Below are 23,144 nucleotides of genomic sequence, written 5' to 3' on the forward strand. Positions count from 1 at the left end.
GTTGCAGCTCCTGTATTACCAGGTCAAGCACCTCTAGGAAATGAGCAGAAAAATTAATGTACTTCCTCATGTCATCCACATAATTGTCCTGCTGTTCATAAGAGAGTGGCGGCTGGGGTGACTGTTGTTCTTCATAAATATGAACATGTGTGAAAACTTTACAAAAGGGGAATTAGTACATTATCATGGTCTTAAAATATGTTTTTGTAATAGTTACTGCTACGGTAGCAAGTGACAATTTCATGTAAGTTACATTCTACCTAAGCATTTTACATAGGAATATTAAAGGAAGTTGCTGTTATGATTATAATTAGGGGACAGTATAACTTTTGCTGCTAGTTTTACATTTGTATTGGTTGAAAGACAGCATACTATCATTTTTGCAGTGGCATTTCAAAATTAGAACCCTGATCATAGTGGTATAAACACATGAACAGCAATGTGTAGGCAGTCTAATAACAAGAAGTCATCATGATCTGAACTTTTGCTACCACTGACCCTGATTCAAATGGTAATGTGAATAAAGTCCCATTCTATCATTTGTCACTTTCAGACTGGTAAGAAAACTAGCCTGACCTTCTCTATGTCTTTTTTTTTTTTTTAATCAGGGTAATGGCATATACTGGAAGAGAATTAGGGCTTAGAAATTCCTGTAACCTTCTATTTGATTTGTTTAGTTTTCATGCAGGTTTATATGTTATGTATATATAGTATCCCACTCTTCATATGAAGAGAATATAGCTTCAACAAATTAACTGAAACTTCTAAACTTGTATGTTAACAATAAGGACTAAAAATAATAATTTGCACTATAATATTAATGTAATCATTGTTTTACATTGTAGATTTGGGAACAAACTTTACAGTGAAATATTACCATTTCTGGGTTTAATCTTTCCCAAAGCAACTTTTATCAGTTATGATAAAATTATTAAACATTTCAGAGAAATCTGTCTGAAGAGACTAAAGGGAAACAATTGCCTAATTGAAGATTCAAGGCTATACTGAAAATGTTACCATACTCACACAATTTTCTGAAAAGCTGAGGTCATATTATGCCATTATAGATGAAAAATAAAATTACAATTGCTCCTTGACTCCAAATTTCAGTAAAGATTCCTCTTAGTGATCTGTTTTAGGGTTTTGGTTTTTAAACATTTCTATTGCTGGAAACATTTACAAGGAATATAGATGGGGGGGGGGGGAAAAGCTGTCAATCTAGATTGGAATAAAAATGATTTCATTGAAGAGAGATTTAGTGATATTGAGGTAGGCTTCAGGATTGGAATATGGAAAAGGATATCAAAGAAGAGTCAGTTGGGCTAACAAATCATTTTAATAATTTAATTATAATTTATAATTTAACAGTGATATAATCCATCCCTACTTGCCTTCCAAAAAGCCCTCAAAATTTGGTTTTTCCATCAACCCTGGGGGTCCCATGGGAAGCTGACAAAGTGGTTGTATGATGTCAAGTGATGGTTGTTCTCTCACTATCTTGGGTTTTTAGGTTTTATGTTCTTCTGTTTTATTTATGTTTGAACTTTTTATGGTTTTTATGTATCATATGCAGCCCAGAGTCACATTTTGTGAGATGGGTGGCTATATAAATTTGCTAAATATATAAAAAGTTACTGCATTAAATGAATGCTCAGTTCATGTAATATTATATAATGTGCATACAGTATAATGTGTCTGCATTTGCCTCATGTCAGATGGATTCACTGGTTTGTATGCCTCAGAGACACCCTGGCCCTAAGGGCAGATGTTGTATCAAACAAGTTTTTTTCATGTCATATAGAAATCTGATGATAATCTAGTAACTCATACTGTAAGAAGCAACAGTGGCATCAGCATCTAATGACTATGATATTGAATATATTCTCAACATATTTGGTTTTTATGTTTTTGTTATGGGTAAGATTTAGAAATGGTGGATATGATTGCTTCTTGGTTATTTCTTCTCAAGTTATTATAGTACAGGGGCTTAAATGCAAAGCAAAAACTTCCTAGTCTAAACCTTATCTGTGTTATAAATGCCCTAATATCTTTTTAAAAATTGTATTGTCCCCACATCACTTATTTATCTGCAGCATGAGATTAACTGATGGCTGGCTTTACAGTGATGTGATACACACACAAACACACACACACACCCCTTAGAGTCAGTGTTGACTCCTGGCAACCACCTGGACAAGTCCCTGCAGTTTTCTTGGCAAGATTTCAGAAGTGGTTTACCATTGCCCTCTTCCTAGGGCTGAGAGAGAGTGACTGACTCAATGTTCATGCCTAAGGTGGGACTAGAACTCACAGTCTTCTGATTTCTAGCCTGGTGCTTTAACTACTATACCAAACTGGCATGTGACACATGTATGTGTGTGTGTGTGTGTGTGTGTGTGTGTTGAGTTAATGCATTTTAAGGATGTGGAACATTCCAGAATGTATGTGATCCACATATGACTCTTAAAATCTACCACGTTGCTGCTCTGCTTCTATATTTTCTTTTCTTTTATCCAGCATTGAGATCCCTGGCAGCCTGTCAAACTGCTGTTTAGTGCATTATTAGGAGTACAAATATGTTGAGACAAAGGATACACAGAGATACTTTTGGGGTAACAAGTTGGGATAGACATGGTTTCAAGAACTGGCCAAATAGCTTTCTGACAAGTTGCCAAGAGCGTGAATGTTTGTGTGTATCATTGCTATCAATCCACTACTTTTCCTGGATGTGGACCATGGGAGCAAAAGGGTTCCTCATTCTGATCTAGAATGAGTTGCCTTTGTGTGACAGAACCTCAGAGAAAGAAAATGACAGATCACTCATTCATTATGATTCTTCTTTTCCTACAAGGGACTGACCCTTTGATTAACCAAGTATTTGCTGCTACCATCACCTGCCCCAAGCCCTCTGAAATTTACTTTAGAGCATGAGGATAATGGAAGTGACTGGGTGTTCTTGGGAACTGTCAGAAAGATACGGCTTTTTTCTTCAGTGAGAATGACATAAAGGCTTGAGATTTGTAGAATTAATCTAATCTTTGGTAGGAAAGGCTCTAGTGCAACCTAGGCCAGCAATGTTTATCCTGTCCTTCAGACAAACTCTGAAGCTAATGATAGAAAGCAGTATTTATTAATCAGTGGTTATATTATTTAAGAATAAGACATTACATAGAGGAAGACCAATGTTTATGTTGGACATTCTGCACAGAATAAATGATTGCTAATGCTTTCTTAACAAAAGCCTGTCTTCTCTTTTGCTTTTTTACTTTTTTGTGCTGCCAACCCCTCCATTCCCTCCTAATACATAAATAATCTTTTTCGTAAATAACCTTATATTCTCATTAGAAACATCATTATATTCTCTGCAATGAGATCATAAGAAGAGCTGTCCTAGATCAGGTCAAAGACCTGTTTAGTTCAGCAACCAGTACAGTAGCTAATAAGAATAGAAGGAGAGATAGGAGCCATGTTGCTTCCCAGCAGCTGATATGAAAGTACGCTGCCTGTGATTCATGAGGTAGCATACAGTCATTATGCCTGGTAACTATGGATGACCTGATCCCCTATCTATCTATCTGTCTGTCTGTCTGTCTGTCTATACAGTATGTCACATTTATATTGCTGCCCATCTCACACAAAACAACTCTGGGTGGCATACAACAATTAAATAAAATAACAAATGGATACAAACAATCATTATAAAAAGATAACATGTGATTATTAAAATGAAAACATCAAACATTTTTAAAAAATTAATTTTAAAATATACAGACCCCATGGAGAGAGCAGAATATCAGTTACAGTGGAGCCATCTAAGAATGTCTCCCAGAGACCCTCAGGCCTGATGACAACCAGATTTGAGGGACTTCCTAAACGACAGCAGGGAAGGAGTGAGCCTGACTTCAGAAGGGAGAATGTTCCACAAGGAGAGAGCCACGCCAGAGAAGGCCCGCTTCCTAGGACCCACCAATGCCAATCCCTGGCCAATGGAACATGTAGCATACCTTCCCTGCCAGATCTAATGGGGTGGGCTGATATAATCAGGGAGAGGTAGTCCCTCAGATAACCTGGCCCCATGCCAGGAAGGTCTTTAAAGGTCAAAACCTTTGAATTGGACCTGGAAGCAAACTGGCAGCAAATGCAGCTCACAAAGCAGAAGTTTAATATGCGTTCTTCTGGGAGCAAACAAAACTGCCTGCGCCGCCGCATTCTGTACCAGTTGAAGCTTCCAGAAATTGTTGGTCTTCATTCATAACTGATAGAAGCTGTAGTTTAATTATGTAAATCAGTAACTCCTTTTATTTCTCTTGAAAGATTTTGTCATTCTAAAGCATTCATCCTATTATAAGCTCCATAAATGCAATGGCCTCTTCCATGCAGAAAAAAACTAGTCTTGTGGCAGTGCAGAACAGTGTGCCGGAAAGCCCTGCAGATCGAGCCTAGTTCCTGATGATTGTAGAAAGAAGTTATGAATGAACCATTTAGCTGAGAGTCACATACAGCAGTCATGAATCATTAAGGCCCAGGGAGTCAGATAATAGTAGTGGACCAATCTGGTGACACAGTATGATCTAAAAATTACGCAGCTGCTTTTTGGAGCTGCCAGATTGCTAGAATGTACTTTGTCTCTGGCTTCTCTCTCTCTGCTGAAGCCCCTTGAGTGCTTGTATCCACCAGAGAAGTAACATAACATACTCTTAAGATGGCCATTGATCACATTTATTCAGATATGGTGTAAAGAAATATACAGTTCAATCAGCAAAAACTAACATTAATGAATAAAACATATTTTAACTGCTTATTTCAATTAAAAAGAACCTCAGAATATTTTAGAGTTCCTTTAAAGCTCGCAACCCTAATATTATTAACACATATGTATGGACACACATACGCATAATATCTTGCCCTTGTGCTGATGCATAATTTTTGACTAAATAAGAGATGCGTACATGTAGTGCCCAACATCCTCGCAAAAGGAAAAAAAATGGGGAATTCACAAAATCATATTTGTGGATGATCACACAGATGGAAATATAAATTTATTTAATATTTCATTTATTCTTCTGCTTTTCTGTTTTGATAAAGCCTCAAGTGTATGAATGTGCTTGAATGTTGGAGTTTGGTCCAGCAAAGCAGTTCTGACATTCTGTCCCTTGATGTGCTCTTTAAACAATATTATTTCTCAAGGTCTTATAAACAGGTTGTTTCATTTCAGAGGAACACCAGATGATATGGAGGTAATTTATTACACCTAAGCAAGTGCAGACAATTAATTCCCCTAAGTCTTAAAATGCCCAGCATGGATAGCCAGTATATCATGGAATGAAATAATTCTCAAATTTTAAATCTATACTTATAATACTTTTACCTTCACTTACTGAGCTTTATTTTCCCATGTATTCACCCATGAGTTACTATGACAACTGACTGAACATAAAATAATAGCATTCAGACAATATAGTTACTGCTTTACAAAGTATTTGTGGCTCATAAGAGCTGAAGTTATTGAAGTGCTAAATTATTAATTGTCCCTTGAGATTACTCACTGATTAATAAGCTTCAAAAAGTATAGACTAGAATAGCCACTTAGAGAAACATGCCAAAATCAGTGGCAGTCACCTAAAAATAAATCTGTGGTTGATGTGTTGGCAGTGTTGATACATGTTGAGTCTGAAGGTGTTAATATGTGAGCCCACTGTAAAATCCTGGTGTTTATGGGGATGTTTATATTTTAAAATATGAATATGCATGCGTGAGCACAAGTAGGTTGTTGTTTAACAACCAAACAAGTGTTCACTTTAAACAGAGTTAATTTGCCACATTTCACTAAGAATATCAGTGATGAGAAACTTGTGCTGTGGAGTACGTGACATCTCTGTTGCGATTTGTCCTTATTTAGTTAGATAAACAGATGAAACTCCTCAGTTCTTTGAAAAATACACAGTGGGTTTAATTCATTTTGTTGCTTGTTTTGTAAGCATATTGCAAATCAGGAGAAGTGAGGAGAGAGACTACATACAGTTGCAAGTTGTTTATATGGCTGTTTCACATTTAGAAGTCCCTGCAAGGTAATTAACACATTTTAATATAAATGTGAATTTTTAATATAGCCTTAGTTCAGGTTGTTGTGTACTTTCTTTCAAGCCAATCATTTATACATGCTTAAAAAGGAGCTACATAATTTTATGGTATCAGTAGAGATATATGCCAATCATTCGAGTCAGTAGTGATACTGCTTTCTTGTCCAAAGGCATTGTGTGGCCATTCAGCAAAGTTGAGTGGTCAGCTGTAATTTTATCCCCCTATCAAATCCAATAGCTTTTAGTTCTGAGATATGCATCTGAAGCTGTATGCTTGAAGTAAAATAGGTTATATCACTTATCCCTGATATCAGTCTCCATCTCCTTCTGCTACTGCATAATATGATCGTGTTTCTCTTTCAGGAGTAACTCAGGACTTTGTAGCTTTCTTGGCAACTATAGGTCTGTTCCAGGTGGAATGTAGATACATTGGTTCAGCGTGTTTTGGGTCTGGTTTTCCTTGTGGAATGTGGTGTTGGAAGTTTGTGGAAAAACTATGTATTTCTTTTGCTGTGGTTAGACCACTACCTAATGGAGTTGACATTTAGATTTACTGGGACATGGAACTCCAGCAGGGAAGGGGTATGATTATGACAGTCTGCCCCTGGAGAATCATAGATTTTATGCTGCCTTTGAGAGATTTTTCTATCACCTCTTTAGGTGATTCTGTCTGATTCTTTCATAACCCTCTAATGTAACCAGGTGGACAGGCAGCAGACACCATCAGTACCTTCCAAATATTTGGATTGTAATTTACAGATGTGGCATATGATCAGAATGTTTGGTTGCTGTAATCTACAAGATATGGCATTTTCATCCTCTCTGGTTAGGATTAAGATTGCTTTGGTCATGTTGGTGGCTAGATAAGATACAGATTAGTCAAAAGACAGTTCAGGGATATAGTTTCAATTGCCAGCATATTCTTTACTATTATACTTGCAGTGTCATAGGCTTAAATCTCAACTCTCTGTCTCTAAGAGGTTTATGGCATAAAGTAAATACCCTTTCCCCTTAGCTAGCAATTCATAGTCTAAATAGAGAGGAAGCATGTATTGTGAGATGAGAGGACATTTCTTCTCAGTGTGCTGACCAATTTAAATTGGCATTTACAAGTGCCATAAGAAATTCTTCTGCGCCCAACATTTTGTTACTGGGGTTAGAAAATATCAAAGGGAAGAACTGCAGTTGTGATGGGGTGGAAGAATATAAAAGCTAACCAAATCATGTTATAACCCACTTCTTGTCATCCATGGCTATAGAACATAAATTATGTTACACTGAAACATCCTGATAAAGCATATATTTTCATAATCCTTGAAATCTCTCCCCTCATGAAAAGTTCAGACATCTGCTAGCTATTATAAGCTGTGCTTGCTAGTTATGATAATTATGCATCAAAGTGTCAATAAATTGATATGTTTACAAAGTGTGTCTTTTTTAATAATAAGGTTCTCTTTGTTAATAAGGATATAGTCGAGACTTTTTTGAACATATATTGATTTGTAGATCACAAAGCAGTAATTCTATCAGGGCCAGTATAGAAACAGAATAAGAGGTCATCCAACAGCTATAGTTTATTTTATCAAAGCTCATGAAAAAAGAAGTTAAATTTCCCATTGGGCACCCAGCCAATTTAGTAATTGTGTAACATGCATAAAAATATGGAAAAAAGAGCTAGTCTTGAGGAGTTCTTAGAACTGAACAAAGTAATAGATCCATTTCAAATTTGTCATGGAAACATCTTGTCAACCCAGTAACAATGACGTCAAGTTGACAATGCCATGTAGACAAGTGTTATTTTGTCTGGAACACACCTGTTGAACAGCAGGAGGGCAAGGTACAGAGGACTTCATATTTTCCATGCACTGATATCATAAAATCAGGTGGGATAATTTTTTTAAAAAAATTAGTTTTAGAAAGCAGTGTAATTTTTTTGTTAGGTCTCAGCAATCATTTAAGTTTATTTTGACTGGCATCATTTTGCTGACATTGGTAAGGAATTTTAAAAAGCCTTTGCTACAGAAGTTTTCTGAAAGATTGACTCATCTTCCTTCTCTTTGGAAGCTACTGGTACTGATCTGTGCACTCTGCAGGTACAATTCCTTCTGCTTCATTTTTACTCTCTTTGCATGTGAACAAAACCTTTTAACATCTAGCTGATAATTATATTATAAAATAATAGCTTATGGTCTTTAGGGAGGCTCATAAGAACTCTTAACTGCTATTTGCTTTTACTTTTTAACTTTGTTTTTTATTTTTGTAGCTTGTGCTCTGGTCATCTTAGTTTCAGGATTCAGTAAAAGATTGTACTATGTATAAAAATAAAGTACAGTAGTATACAAGAAGTTTTTATTTTGATAGTGCACAGAATGATGGATATATTGTTCACAGCAATATTTAACTGGTAAAATATTGTATACTCTAATATGAGATGAAGAGAGCGGATACAAAACAGGCTGAAAATTAAAGTTTCTAAATGCATGTAAGGTATGTAAAAGGAAGGTCATGAGAGCTAAATGAAAACTAGACAACCCGTGACCCGTTGGGTCATCATTTGAGAGATATTTCCTACCTAAACAGAGAAACAGAATAACCAAGGGCAAAAAAGCAGTGGGAGTGTGAGTGACTTGCTGCTGACTCCCCCATTGACTTTGCTTGTAGGAAGCTGGCAGGGAGCATCAGAAATCTTCCTCCCTCCATCCCTTTCCACATATAATATAGGCTTGCACCATTTGCCCTCCCCTCACAACCCTCTGGAAGCCTTCTCCTCAACTGACCTGTGGAACTGCCTGTGACTTTGCTGGGGGGAGGTGAAACAAAGGGAGCCGTGGACCATGAGGAATACTGCACCCCTGCTCCCCATTCTGGCATGTCCCCGAGGGCCTCCTCCCTCAAGGGCTCACCTGTTGACCACTGGCACATCCCCAGCCATCCCTACCTTGCCAGCAGGCTTCCAAGTTGCTCCCTCATCCTTCCTTCAATGCCCACAGCCATTAAGAGATTTCAGATTTTGGCCTTGTTTCCAAAGCAGCCAATTGCTGCTCTCCCATTGGGCCTTGCCGCCAGCTGATTGGGCACAGGGGCCAGAGGGAGGCAGAAAAAAGGTCAGGGATCCCTCCCTCCCTCCCTCCCTCCCTTCCTTTCCCCAGATAATATAGGCTTGCGCCATTTGCCCTCCCCTTAAGACCCCCAGGACAGCCCCAGTGAAGCTTCCTCCTCCTCAGCTGACAAGCAGAACTTCCTGCCACTTTGCTGGGGGGAAGTGGAACAAAGGGAGCTGCAGACCGTGTGGAAAATTGCATCCCCACTCCCCATTCTGGCATGTCCCCAAGGGCCTCTTCCCTCGAAAGAAGAGGGCTCACCTGTCGACCACCACCATCCCCCAGCCAGCCCTACCTCACCAGCAGGCATCCAAGTCACTTCTTCATCCTTCCCCCAACACCCACAGCTGTTAAGAGATTTCAGATTTCTGTCTCATTTCCAAAGCAGCCAATCACCCGTTGGGCCTTGCCGCCAGCTGATTGGGCTCAGGGCACAAAGGGAGGTGGAAAGAGGTCAGGGATATGCCCATGATGATCATGTGACCTGGGCTGACCATGGCGGCACAGCAGCGCAGCAGTACTGAAACAGCCACAAATTTCCCAAATTTCAATCCCACTGAAGTAATGGGTCATTTTGGATGCATTCTGCAAGTTAGCCCATTTTAGGTACCTTGGTTCAAAAATTGTTGCCCTATGATGCACTGTTTTGCCCAGTTGAAGGTTACAGACAAGACAGTTTTAGTAGTATATAGATAAGTAGACTCAGGTGATACTATTGTGAATCAAGAACCACCAGTATTCTTCGAGATGACAAGAACTCAGGAACTGAGAACTCAGAACTCAGTTCATTTCCTACCAGCCATCTAATCACATTGAACAGCTAACAAATGCAAAATGTGAATGGAGCTCACTGACTCTCCATGTAACACTTTGCAGCTGCAGAATATTTGCATGTTCTACCAGATATGTTCAGGAGGCTGTGACTGATAAGGTAAATGTTCATTATTCACTGGCCCAGCAAATGGTGTTTAGATTTTTTTTTTTAGTCAGTCAGATCACTATATTCTCACTAGTATTTCACAGTGATAACTAGCATATTAAACACTTTTCCTTCTTCCTGAGTAAATTCATAAATGATGTCATTTCAACAATTCTTTGTTAGGTCACTCCAATGAACCATGAAGTGAAACTTATTTTAATAATTCTTTGAGTCAAAATAACACTAATAAGATTCATAAATGGGAAATAACCTCATAAAATGATAAAGATTGAAAGATAGTTCTCCAAAGGAGCAAAAGTGAACCTGTCTTTAAGAACCATGGTCTTAAAAGGTTTATGTATAGTTTGAATAATCACTTCAAATTAAGGCTAAAACTAGTTCCACGTAAAACATCTGCTCTTTAATTTCAGTTTTTAAATGGAAGAATACACTAAGGAATAATTTGAACTCATCCAACAGGATTTTATTTTATATATTTAGAATTGATTTTTTCTTGCTCAAGGTAATGTTGCTGTCTGTATTCAATGAAGTATATTATCTTGATGATATCAAACAAATCAGGTTCTTATTTAAATTTTTTCAATAATGTTTTTGAGATTTATATGAAGTTGCACTGCTCAAATCCTTTTGTATCTCCTAGGAAAAATCAAATCCAGATTATTTATCCCCATACAAAAGATGAACATAAATAGAGACATCTATCACCTTGGAGGCTGAAAAACTAAAATATTCAGCATAGTAAGGCTGATTAATTCTGAAACCAGACCACAATCCACATTTTGCTTATCATTAACCCAGCAATATTATAGATAGGAATAATTTGTGCTAGAATATGACAAACCTATGAGAATACCACCATCATTAATACCGTGGCATTTGGAATTTGGTGAAATTTAATTGCCTGCTGCTACTCTATTTTTTTCCTATCTGTATAAGAAATTACTGCTGATTTACAAAAAAATCTGAACTGCTTCTTCCGAAACATGTATATGCATTTGTTTTTTACAAATGATAAAATCCTGCTACATCTCTTTTTCATTCACACAAATATATTTGGGAAAGTTGAAACATCTATTTATTACTGAAATAGGTTTGTCAATAAAAAATATCACCAGGGTTGTAATAATCTATACAGTGTGAGCCTACTTGGATTGGAGTCCATGGATAAATACTAATACATGGATGTATTTTAAATGTTTTGATCAATTCAAAAGTGCTTCCAATTAATGAGGTAGCAGGTTTTTTTTTCCATAATTATTGTTTGTGTTTACATTGTTTACATTACTGTACATCTTAACCATTGTTTAACGTTGGTTGTTGCCATACATATTATAGCAGCAAGTAAATGCTATTCTGGGAAGATCAATGAAACTATCAAAAAATCTAAAAATAATTGGAATATTTTGCAGAACCTAAACATAAACCAAGACATGGAAGGAAAAACCTGTCTTTAAGAACCATGGTCTTAAAAGGTTTATGTACAGTTTGAATAATCACTTCAAATTAAGGCTAAAACTAGTTCCACATAAAATATATGTCCTTTCAGTTTTTACATGGAAAAGTTTTTATTTTTGTACTGAGGGATGCACAGGCTGATGGGGTGGGGGCCATCCACGCAACCATATTCACATATACCCCGTTATGCATACATTCAGCGTACTCATCCCTCTCCCTCCAAGCAATCTACTGCAGGAAAGCACCATTCTAGTCATTGTCAACCAAATGATCAGCTGCCTGGCAGGGATCAGTTCTCTCAGCTTGCTGCCATTAATAGCAGAAGGAAACTAGCAATTCATTTCCTTCTTGCCAACTGATCAGCTTGCAGGTAGGAAAATTAAGTAAGGCTCTCTGCAATTACAAGAACTGTACTTTTGATGACAGTTTGTTACCTTATTGTGAGTTAAAATATTTGAAAACGCAGGTTTTGGCAGCTTTGCAACCTATAATAAGCTTACTCTCACTCTTGAAAGTAGGTGTAGAACAACAAAAAAAGGGACTTCGGGGAAGAAATGGTGGACTTCTGCAGCCGAATGAAGAGCCAGCGAGTAGACTGGCTCTTCAATAATTCCTCTCCAGACAAGGAGAGGACTTGAGATTATCCCCAAGTTCTCCAGACAGTTGCTCATGAGGAGACCGCAACACAGTGGTCTCTGGTGAGTTAGTGCTCTGGGAGATGAGGGAATAACCATCTTGCTCAAACTGCGGTTGGCGCCTTTGAAAGGACACTAAGTTTGCATAGTTCCTTTTCTAATTGCTTCTGGAAATTGCTTGTCAACTGTTTTTCAGCTGTTAGAAACCTTTGGATCAACAAGTTTTACAGCACCAGGTGAGTTTCCTTCAATCCTTAGAGAAAGGAGTTTCAACTATAAGTTTAAGGACATTAAAAAAAAAAAAAAAACCAGCCAAAGGTGTTTAAAACTTTGATTTTAGAAAGTTGCAAACAGACTAAGAGTCCAGATAAATTTGAAATAAGATTTTGGAATTAATTATAAAGAATCCTTCCTGTGGGAAAATGCTTTTGTTTTGAATTCTTTTAAAAAAACATAATAAGAATTTAAAAATTGGACACTAAAGGGAACTAGAAGGAACTAAAGATCTCAAAGGAGAAGAATACTCAAACTTGACTTACAAATACAATATGAAGCAAAATATTTTAACATTGGACATATTGAAGGATATTTTGGAACAATGGACCCAGAAGTTAATTATAAGAGTGTCTGCCTCTGTATATAGACTGTGTTTAAAAGATGTTATGGAAGAAGAACAAGCTTTACCTGACAAGATTCAGACTGATTTGAAAGTGAGTTTAAAAAATGACAGGCTATAAGAATGACATGGAAAAAGATGTTACATTGGGCATACAAAAGAAAGTGACTGATGTCTTAATAATTAAAAGGGATATACAAATAACAAACCAGGAGAGTGACCTGGATAATTTTCCTATATTGGATTTAGAAAAGAGGCTTGTTAAAACTTTGAAGAATTTTGTGAGAAAGGACAAAGAAAAAATGAAAAGAAATCAAGTTCTAGGACATTATTTGAAAGGACTAAATATCAGGATTGTTAGAAGTAAAGTTGATTTATTTGATCAAGGTTAAAATAGATATGTTGTTACCTCTGGTAACCCTTAATAGACTTTTGCTGATCAGGACTGAAACGACAAGGCTTTAAGGATTTGTTTATAGATAAGAGATGGGATATGGGAAGAAGAGATCAGTTGTATTTTAAGAGAAGGTGATAAGTTACTAAAATAATTTATACTTGTGATGTAGGGGGAAGTCATTTCTTTATATATTTCTCTTTTTCTTTACTATATTCTTATTTTTTTTTCTTTTCTGCACTTTCTATTTTTTCTATTCTCTTATTTTTTTAGTTTGTATTCGTTTTTATTGTTGTAATTGTAATTTTTAATAAAATTACTATTAAAAAATAGAACCAAAAAAAAAGGAAAGCAAAAGTACATATTATGAAATTGTGCATTCCTATCCTTGAAACCCTTCTGAGCAAATGTGTATAAGCTGCTGTTCTGAGGAGGTGTGTGCATGAGCTTTCTTCCTAAACTATATCTGAAATTAAGACAAATATCTTAATAGACAAATCTGCTCCAGCTGTGTAGCAGATGTGTGTGTGCGGATACAGCCTACATCAGTCCAGAACGCAGCAGTCAGGATGTAGCTGTGATGGTCTATTAAGGGCTCCTGATGATCTGTAATCTGCCCAAGCAATCTGGTACACTGAAAGATACATATTAACCGAGTACAGAAAGCAGATTTTTCTTTTTCCTAATATCTCCTCATTGGCTTTATTATACACCAACATTCTTCTCTGGGTATTTTCTCTTCTCTCCTACAGCAGCAAAACTGACTGATTTCTCTCCTTTCCTCATTATTCCAGATGATTTGTTGTGCTTAAGAATCTTTGATACTGGGAATCATGGAAAGCTAGTCTAATAAGAGTTATTACTAGTCCATGTTTCCCTTGCTTCAGATACAGAGAGGGTATCAATACTCAGAATCTGAAGAACTTTGGGTTCTTACTGTGTAAAAGCTAAGTTAAATCTCCCAAAACTGCCACAAAACAATAGAGCTAATACTACATGAATGTGCTGCCCCAGTAGGAACTTGACATGATTTAATCTTCTCCATAATATATTATTTCCTGATGTCAGCATGTCCTCCATCTCAGCTGAGACACCAGGTGTCTTTTTGTGGTTGTTATTAGTCCCTTACCAATTTCTACATGTTATGTGTGATATTAAATTTGGTGATCACCTATTTCATGTCAGGAATGTGGAACAGAAATGTAGAATTTAGTGATCTTAGGACACAGGAAAAAATATTACTGAGAAGAGATAAGAGAAGAAGTACTATTTGGGACAGCATCCCTATGATCTGTCAGGTTTTGCTCTACTAGATCTAGAGTTCTTACACTAATTATAAGTCAGGTCTCTAATTGTCCCAATGTTTAGGCTTCTCCCTGGCCATATAGTCAGCTTTTCCAAACTCATACTGTACATCAGCAAGAATAAAATGGATATTATGTTTAATTTACTGTAAACTGTTTTTCATTATTCCCTGCTTTGGAGAGTGCATTTTTTTAATGTTGAAAAGCTAATTAACATTTTGAAATAAATAAAATAAATTCTCTACAGGTTTTATTAATATATCCCACAAAATCAGGCAGGGAATTATTATGCATTGTTTACCCAAAATTTTCTGTCTTGCCTTTGTTCTTTCACTCAGGTGGGAGCAGGAAAAGCAAAGGAAATTCAACCGTTACCCCCACCCCACTTTGGACAGATATCTTTCTCCACAGACAGGATCTGATCTTGTTTAGATATGCAATAGTCTTTCTACCATTTGTTGCCTTCCTAGTCTCCTCTGTTCTTTTTCTCTCAATTACATGGTTATGCTAAGTAACACTGGCAGTTCTAACAAAAATGAAAGTTTATGCTAGTATTCAAGAAATATTCCCGTTTGTTTAAATCAGATTTACCTTCTTAAGTGTGTAGGAATAATGTTTTCACAGATTTGGGCAATATTTATGTGAATAAGATTTTTCTTATATTCCATATTTGCCTAGGTTTTCTCACTGCCTGTAAAATTTTCTCCCTGATTGATAAATAGAACAGAGTACTTTATGCAGGACATATTTACACAGAGCATGGAAGAGCCAATACTGGCCAGACATGGTTATTTTGCTAGCTGTGATGCAGTTGGATAGTGTTTTGTGATTATTAGCAGTGGTGGTAGTAAGCATTTCCAAGTACAACAGCTTATACTAAATACAATAGCTTTTACTACAGTACTTCCTATCCACAAATCCAGATCTGCCAAAAGACTTTTTTTTGTGAGGGCAAATCATGCTATAGAAATAAATATTCCCCTCTTGTGGCCCTTAGCTGCCTGAATGTTCACAGAAGTGTAGAAAATTTGGCAGAAAAATCTCTGCTCTAGCACCCCTACCTATTTAAGACCAGCCCTTCAGAACTTCCAGAAACATGGATTTCCATTCTCCAGCTAGTATGGCCTTTGCTGAAAATTCTGGAGGTTGAAGTCCACATAGCTAGAAGTTACTCATGTTGGTAAAAGCTGCCATAGCTGATTTTTAAAAGGCCCTTTTTGTTGTCCATTATTATATCATTTGATCTTAGTGTTAGTTGGGAAACTCATTACATTTTACAATACTGGTAACATTAGATATTTCCTCTCCATCACTCTACACATTTTTTCCTGTTTGCTTTTGCTCAGGCACATGTTAACATTTACTCCATGGATATATAGTTGCCCTGAAAAAAGCTGTTAAAGAAAATGAATAAACTTTAATGGAAGACTTGACTACAAAGGTACAAGCATATGGCAAGGAACATTTACTCATGTAATATTAATTTTTCTCTGCCATCATGGCCTATGCTTTTATCATAATATTTATGAAAGTGTATGAATACATTCACACTTTGCAGACTTTCATTTTCTTTGTATTTCATAACACATGGCTCAATTCAAGCTGCTGGTTTTAACCTTTAAACCCCTTCATGGCATGGGGCTGGGACTGCCTCTTCTCGATTACATCTGCCTGTCCCATCAGGTCTGGCAGAAGAGGTATGTTAATGAGTTACATCTGACAGGACCCAAGAGATGAATCTTTTCTGCTGTGGCACCCATCCTGTGGAACATCACCCCCCCCCCAGGTGAGATTGGCCCCATCTCTCCCAACCTTCCAGAAGTCCCTTAAAACCTGGTGGTGTCAACAGGCTGGGGGTCACAAGGGAAGGGTAATTTGATTAGGTGGCTCCATTGTCTATAATCTGATGCTCCCTCTTAGCCTTTTATAATAACATTAATTTTTTTGGTACTTTTTGAATGTTTTTAAAATTGTTTTTTATGGTTGTTTGTATGCCACCCAGAGTCATGCTGTGTGAGATGAGCAGCCATATAAATATGATCAATAAATAAATATGCTACAGTTCTAGGGACTGAGACTATAGACCTATATACACTTACCACAGTGGTTATTTGGGAATAAATTCCCTCAAATTCAACATATACCCAGCACAGCCAATGGTGAACCAATCACTTCTGAGCAGCTGTCAGCTCTATAAAGTAGACAAGACTAAGAAACCAATGCTCTATAGGTCAGGAGTACTTTTATTTTAACAGCTATAGTAACAAAATCTTGCAAGTCTGAATATGCTCCCCCCCCCACTACCACCTTTATCTTTATGTGAACTAGGGAGGGGCCTGTCTGAGACTTCTACTCATATTAGCTTCTTGGAATGGGCTCCAGCCACACTTGTCTGACTGTTGCCTTGGTAGCGGCTCTTGGTAGCAGCTCTTCTTCCTGTCCTTCAAGGCCACTCCCTATACCCTCTACAGAAGCCCAGAAGCAGGCATGAAGGAAACAGAACTTCTCAGCAACTGAATGTAGAGATTCAGTGCAAAACAACTAAAAATATACACTATATGAGCCATAATATACAGTCACTGATAGAAGCTATCAGAATGGTATATACATACCCTTTCTAGATAACTCTTGCTGCAACTGCTGAGTGCCAGGACATGGATAGCTCTTAAAGCTGATGCACTATAGTCATCTAAAGTGCAAAGTTCTGTGAGTTCAATTCCAGGTGGAGAGTTTGAATCCCATAGAATAACATCTTGCTACCCACATCTGATGATTCCCAACAAGGATGAAACCAGTAACATTATGCCTCCCAGTGGTCAATGTAATTAATCACTTATAGAGGGGAAGCCAGTTTCTAAAACCTGTTATCATTTGCTATAGGAACATGGAATTAACTTTTAACAGGACTGGAATAAATCATTCAAACAACTCCTTTTCCTCAGCATGAGCAAACCATAGGGTTCTGGCTCACACCACTTGTTATACGTTTGCTTACTTAACAGCTTGTTGAAATGAACTGAAGGAAAGCTAGCAATTCTTTCAGGGAGGTTGGAAGTGCTGCCTCACAGTCATCATGAAAACTAATTCTCCAAAGGATCTTTTCATAGCTGCTAGAAACTACTTTCTATCCTTGGTGAATATCAGTGGAATAATCTGGCTGGAACCAAAATGAGCTAGAGTCATAGCTCATCCTGTATCTTAAGTGGCATTTAGCACATGAGAAAAGATAAGGTTAAAAGAAATCTCTTGTTAGTAATGATATACGAAGGCCACACTCTTCAAACCTCTTGAAGTGGCAAGCATTCAGTTATGTTGTTCTCCTGCCCAGAGTGGTATTTGCTGTTTCAGAACATTAAGAATGTAATAAGCTATTGACAGGCACATCATAAATTGATTTTTATATTACCTCCTGTCTGAGACATTGGGTCACATATAATTGATGAGGGCGTTTTGGCTATTTACTGCTTCTGAGCTGAAAGGAAGGCACTAGGCCTCATTACGTGGACATCCAGAATTCAGTAAGTTGCCAAATACCGTAGTCAAAAACTGGGAACCATGTAAGATTTTCAAGTTACCTAGTACACCATGGTCAACGTTAGTCTTGCTCAGTCCCAGAATACTTTCTGAAACTTCAATAGATATAGGCTTTGTTTTCTCAAACTATAAGGTGCTCCATAACTTTAAGGACTAATCACTTTATTTCTACAACAAAAATGATAATTTCCAGTATTTGTATAAAGCTGTAGCATTTGATTTCACAGTGGCATGTTATTTGCAGAGCTCTTTGTCAAGAACAGTAATGCAGATTTCTAGGAATTCTATTACCTACCCTTGACTTATTTTGCAGTAGAATTTATTTTGCAGTATGGGCTATCGATTTACTTGAAAATTTAAGGATACTTCCTCCCTTTTCCTTAAACAGTGCAAACTGCTATCTTTTCTAAAAGTGGTGTGAAGTATCTAGAGAAAGTTTGCCTCTGCTTTCCTTATCAAGTCTTATTACTCTGAACAGTGATCGGGTGCCTTCTAGTGGGTAGATATAGATATATAGATATAGATATATGCTGTTAAATTTAAGTGAATGCTAAATATACAGAGTGGATATGCATCTTATATGCAGACCAGAATGTTGTAACCTAATGTAACAATTTGCTGTTAAATAGCAAACATAGACACCTATTTGTGTCACATATAGATTGCATTCTTTCAGTTATCAAACCTCACTTGAGCTGGATTCTACTAAATTTTTAAAATGAGATTAATTGTAGCCTAAATCTAGGTTATGACATCATGATCATGGCATATGTTCAGACATTTAGAAAGTTTGCTGTTATGTGATATTCTCTCAATGAATCATGTTTATGGTAGTTTCACTTTACAATTTAGTGACCACAGTTGGGACTGGCAACTTGGTGGTTAAGCAAAGCAGTCACTAAGTGAAAAAATGACTGTGCGTATGATTTTACTTCAGCTTTCTCTTGCTTTACAAACCTGCAAAAGTCATAAATATGAGGACTGGTTGCAAAGTTACTTTTTCATCACAGTTGTAACTGCAAACGGTCACTAAATAAGTCAGTCGCTAAATGAGGATTACCTGTATATATTATACAGGGTTGTAATTAGTTTTCCTAACTTCAGAACATTTGCCATAAAACATATAACTTAATTTAACCAAACTGAGAGAATCCAGAGGAATAAAAACCACCAGTATGCCTTATGATCCATTGGATATACACTCTAGCAAACAATGAGAAATTATAGGTATAAGGAGAATACATTGGTCAGTTTCCAGTCCATATCATTTCTCATACATTCATTCATAGTTCATGCATCCCATTTTCACATTAATCTACAGATTGTTTTTAACCAAAAAAAAAGCCTCCTAAAAATTTGCATTGAAGTGCATATTTAAATAATTTCAAATGTATTTTCTTTCAAAAAGCACATTTCTTATGCCAAAATAAAATCTATATCTATCTATATCTATATCTATCTATCTATATATCTATATCTATCTATCTATCTATCTATCTATATACACATACATTTGAATCCACTGTATATTTTTAAAGTCTAAAATTGCATTGCATTTTCCATAAAACTAAAACAATCATTTTTACCAAACTGCAAAATACAAATCAAATCACTTTACAGCAAAATATGCAAATTGTGTATTCTTCTGGAAGGTGCTCAGTTTTCTGGGCCTTGGAGAAGATCTCATAAAGTTCTCTAGGTTCTCTAGATCCCAGTTATTAATAGAAACTGGATCAGCAGGCTCTGCTTGTCAGATTCATAGGGCCCCTGATCCTCACATTGAGCCAATATTCTAGCCAACTCCTTAACTGTCTAGTACACTCTGGTCCACCCTTTGCCCTGATCCTGAAATGAATACAAGAAACTGACCACTCCCTGGCAATATCGCCATGCTTCACAGAGAATGGTTACAAAAGGCATTTCTGTTCCTGATAGTCCTTCAGCTTTGCTTTTGCTTTTTTTCACAGTAACCTATATTGAATATACTGTAATAATAAAGGAGATTCCAAACAAATGATGCCTGTCCACACTGATCAGTGGGAATCAAAGGGGGATGACTTATGAGGTCCCTTAAGGGAAAGGAGTACAACATTTCAAGGCATACGGTAAAGAAGTATGTCAGGAAAAAGGAGCTAGAGAAAAGCAAGAAAGAGGAAAACAATAGTACTTGTTATTCCTATTATAATGTGGCATTCTTACAGCAGGTAAAGAATGTGTCAAATGAAATTTTTTAAAGCTGTTGACTGGGCACCATGTATACATAACCCATGAAATCTTATTACTGTAATATGATCTCTATGACAAAACCAGTTTTAAGGACAACACATTTTACACTGGTCCCTGTGAACTTTATGGACAAATGTGAGACTAACATAACCTCACACATCTGTCCTGAACGTATAATCTGTGCTCATAATTAAAGCTGTCTGTATGTACCAAAAATATTCTCGTTAGATCTTATAATTCATTAGGCTGCTGAGCATAATTGTGGTGTCTGTGATCTTGTCTTAGTGGATGGGTTCGGGCTCACTCTTTTTTCCATTCCTTCAGTTCTACCATTCATTGAAAGTTTGCATGAAATTATATTTTTGTCTTAATCAGGAAGTACAACATGCAGAGTACAGATATAGGCCCAGAACAGAAAGAACTAAAATCACGAAGTGTTCCTTAGAATAGTATTTCACTTGGTTAATCATGAAAATTCATCTCCATCTTTTTGTTGGAAAAGCAAAAGTAATTATTAAAATAGACTTTTTCACCTCCTTTGCAGATAAAATCTCCCCATTAAGTAAGTATATTTAGTTAAATTTTAAAGGGAAAAAATAGAACATGACTCTTGTCCACACTACAGATATGGTACTTATAATCAGAGATGTCGTGCACAGATCTTATAGGTTATCTATATTATCATCATCGATATCTGTGTTTCTGAATTTGCTTTTGATCCTTTGCTGTTGTCTCATGCTTGAATGGTAAATTTTTGAAGCAAATGTCTCCTTTATTTAAAACTGCAATGCAATGCATTTATGTTGGTGGCACTCTTTAGATACCAATGATTATAATAACCATTATATTTCTTCCAAAGGGAGCAGGAGATGTTTTGTAGGCTTCATCACGTTTAAACTAGTGATTCTGCAACAAAGCATAAAGCATAATAAGAGGGACTACTGGAAGCAAATTTAGTAGGTTGAAACCATGGATGTTTTGATAGCAACCTCTAATTGCAGGTTGAGGAATATATTTTAAGCAAGGATTTTATTTGGGATCTTATAAATTCTCATCTCAGCACTGGCTAGGATAAGAAAGTCGCATTGGTTCTAACACTTAAATAACATGTGCATGCCCTCTGTCTCCCCGCCCCCCATTTTGAGAGCCCAATTAGATATGGTATGTGAAATCCATATACCAGGATCACAGTGATGTAGGCCACAGACAAAGCCCCTTCTCTTTTCATTCAATGTGCCTACCACTACCAAAGCTAGAACTTACTCCATAGGAAGAAATATATAGGTATCTATAAAAAACACCTTGAGTATTTTTTCACTCCTACGTTCTAGTAGGAGAGCTGTGTTAGTCCATAGTAGCCCAAAATCAGGAGGAGTCTGGTAGCACCTTTTCAGACTAACATGTTGTATTAAAAGGCATATGCTTTCATGAGCTACAGTTCATGTCATCAGATGCGTGGAGAGGCTAAACTGATGTAAGATTTAAATTGGGATGAAGTAGGGGTGCAGAAGTTATACCTTTTAATAAAACTTGTTAGTTGGATAAGATGCTACCAGACTCTCCTGATTTTTCACACTCAGTAGGTAACTTTCAGCCAGCCACTATCTCATAACTCAATAATTGCTCACTGCATTGTGGTGATAAAACAAAATGAAGAAGGAAGTGCTATGTAAGTTGCCTTGAGCTTCTAAAGGAAAGGTGGGATATAAATCTAATCTATGATACAATATAGTATAATAGCTGACAGCAGCTTCAGGGGGAAGGTGTAGAGTGGGGAAAGAGGTAATGTACCAAACAGCAATGCTTCTGTCCAAATTGATCCTTCTGAGAACTGCTAGTTAATTGTATTTTAAGTGGGAGCTGATAGTAATTCCTCAGTACTTCTAATTTGGCCCAAATCACCGATAGCTGACAGCAGAATAATCTACTGGGTAGGATTTAGAAGCCACAGAATGTGAAAAACTATAGCAAATAACAGCAAACTTTGTAATACATAATTAACTTACTCTAAATCTGCACAACTCATAGACAGGGAAAGGGTCAGACTGATAGATTAAAAATAATAACAAGCCACAAATAATAGCTGGCACACTGAACAGCTGTTGGCTGGCTGGCAGTGTGACTACAGCATTGGAGCTGGCAGCGTCTGTGAGGCCTGAGGCATTGGAGGCACTTGTCAGCATGTATTTTGGGGCAGAAGTGGTTGCGATAACCTTGTTGGCAGATACATCTTGGCAACAGAGACATTTGGTGGCAGTGGATTAGTTTTCAAAAAATGCTGACACACCACACAAGGTTGCTTGGTGGGCTGCATGTGCATTCCCGCTCTAAACAGTCAAAATTGAGCTTTTTTAAAGAAGTGAGCAAAGATGTTGAGTATCAGGGTCCAGCGTAATCTCAGATATTGTTACATTCAGTCAAATGTGGTCTACTTCTCTTATTTCCCTTTTTCTCCCCTTACAGCTGTCTGGAGGATGTGAACTAACGGTGGTGCTGCAAGACTTTGTTGCCAGTCATAGCAGCGAACTGAGCATCCAGGTGGGACAGACTGTGGAGTTACTCGAAAGACCAAGTGAACGGCCAGGCTGGTGTCTGGTACGGACCACGGAACGGAGCCCACCTCAGGAAGGTCTGGTTCCCAGCAGTGCTCTCTGCGTCTCCCATTCCCGGAGCAGTGTAGAAATGGACTGCTTCTTCCCATCAGGAAAAGGTAGGCATCAGATGAGGTAGATTTCATCAGCCAGGTCAAATGTTTTTGATGATCATTGCTCTCTACATCTATTCATCTTTTCACATTTGTCTGCGTAGGGAAGATGATAATCTGTGTGTGTTTTGTTTGTTTGTTTGTGCTGGGGAAAC

The 23,144-nt window shown here is 37.2% G+C and overlaps 1 protein-coding gene across 3 annotated transcripts in view; it reads left to right on the forward strand.

Moving 5' to 3' along the window:
- The window catches only part of KALRN (kalirin RhoGEF kinase), a 543,871-nt gene that overhangs the window by 421,284 nt on the left and 99,443 nt on the right, over nucleotides 1-23,144 (forward strand). For all 3 annotated transcript variants that reach the window (XM_088146453.1, XM_088146450.1, XM_088146449.1), the window contains exon 34: nucleotides 22,749-22,995. In XM_088146453.1, coding sequence (XP_088002579.1) covers nucleotides 22,749-22,995 — 247 coding nt within the window. The remainder of the gene's footprint in view (nucleotides 1-22,748; nucleotides 22,996-23,144) is intronic.

The sequence above is a fragment of the Python bivittatus genome, unplaced genomic scaffold (assembly GCF_059951505.1).
Source record: "Python bivittatus isolate LINGU-HERP-01145 unplaced genomic scaffold, Pbiv_v1 ctg000480_np1212, whole genome shotgun sequence".
Taxonomy (NCBI): Eukaryota; Metazoa; Chordata; class Lepidosauria; order Squamata; family Pythonidae; genus Python; species Python bivittatus.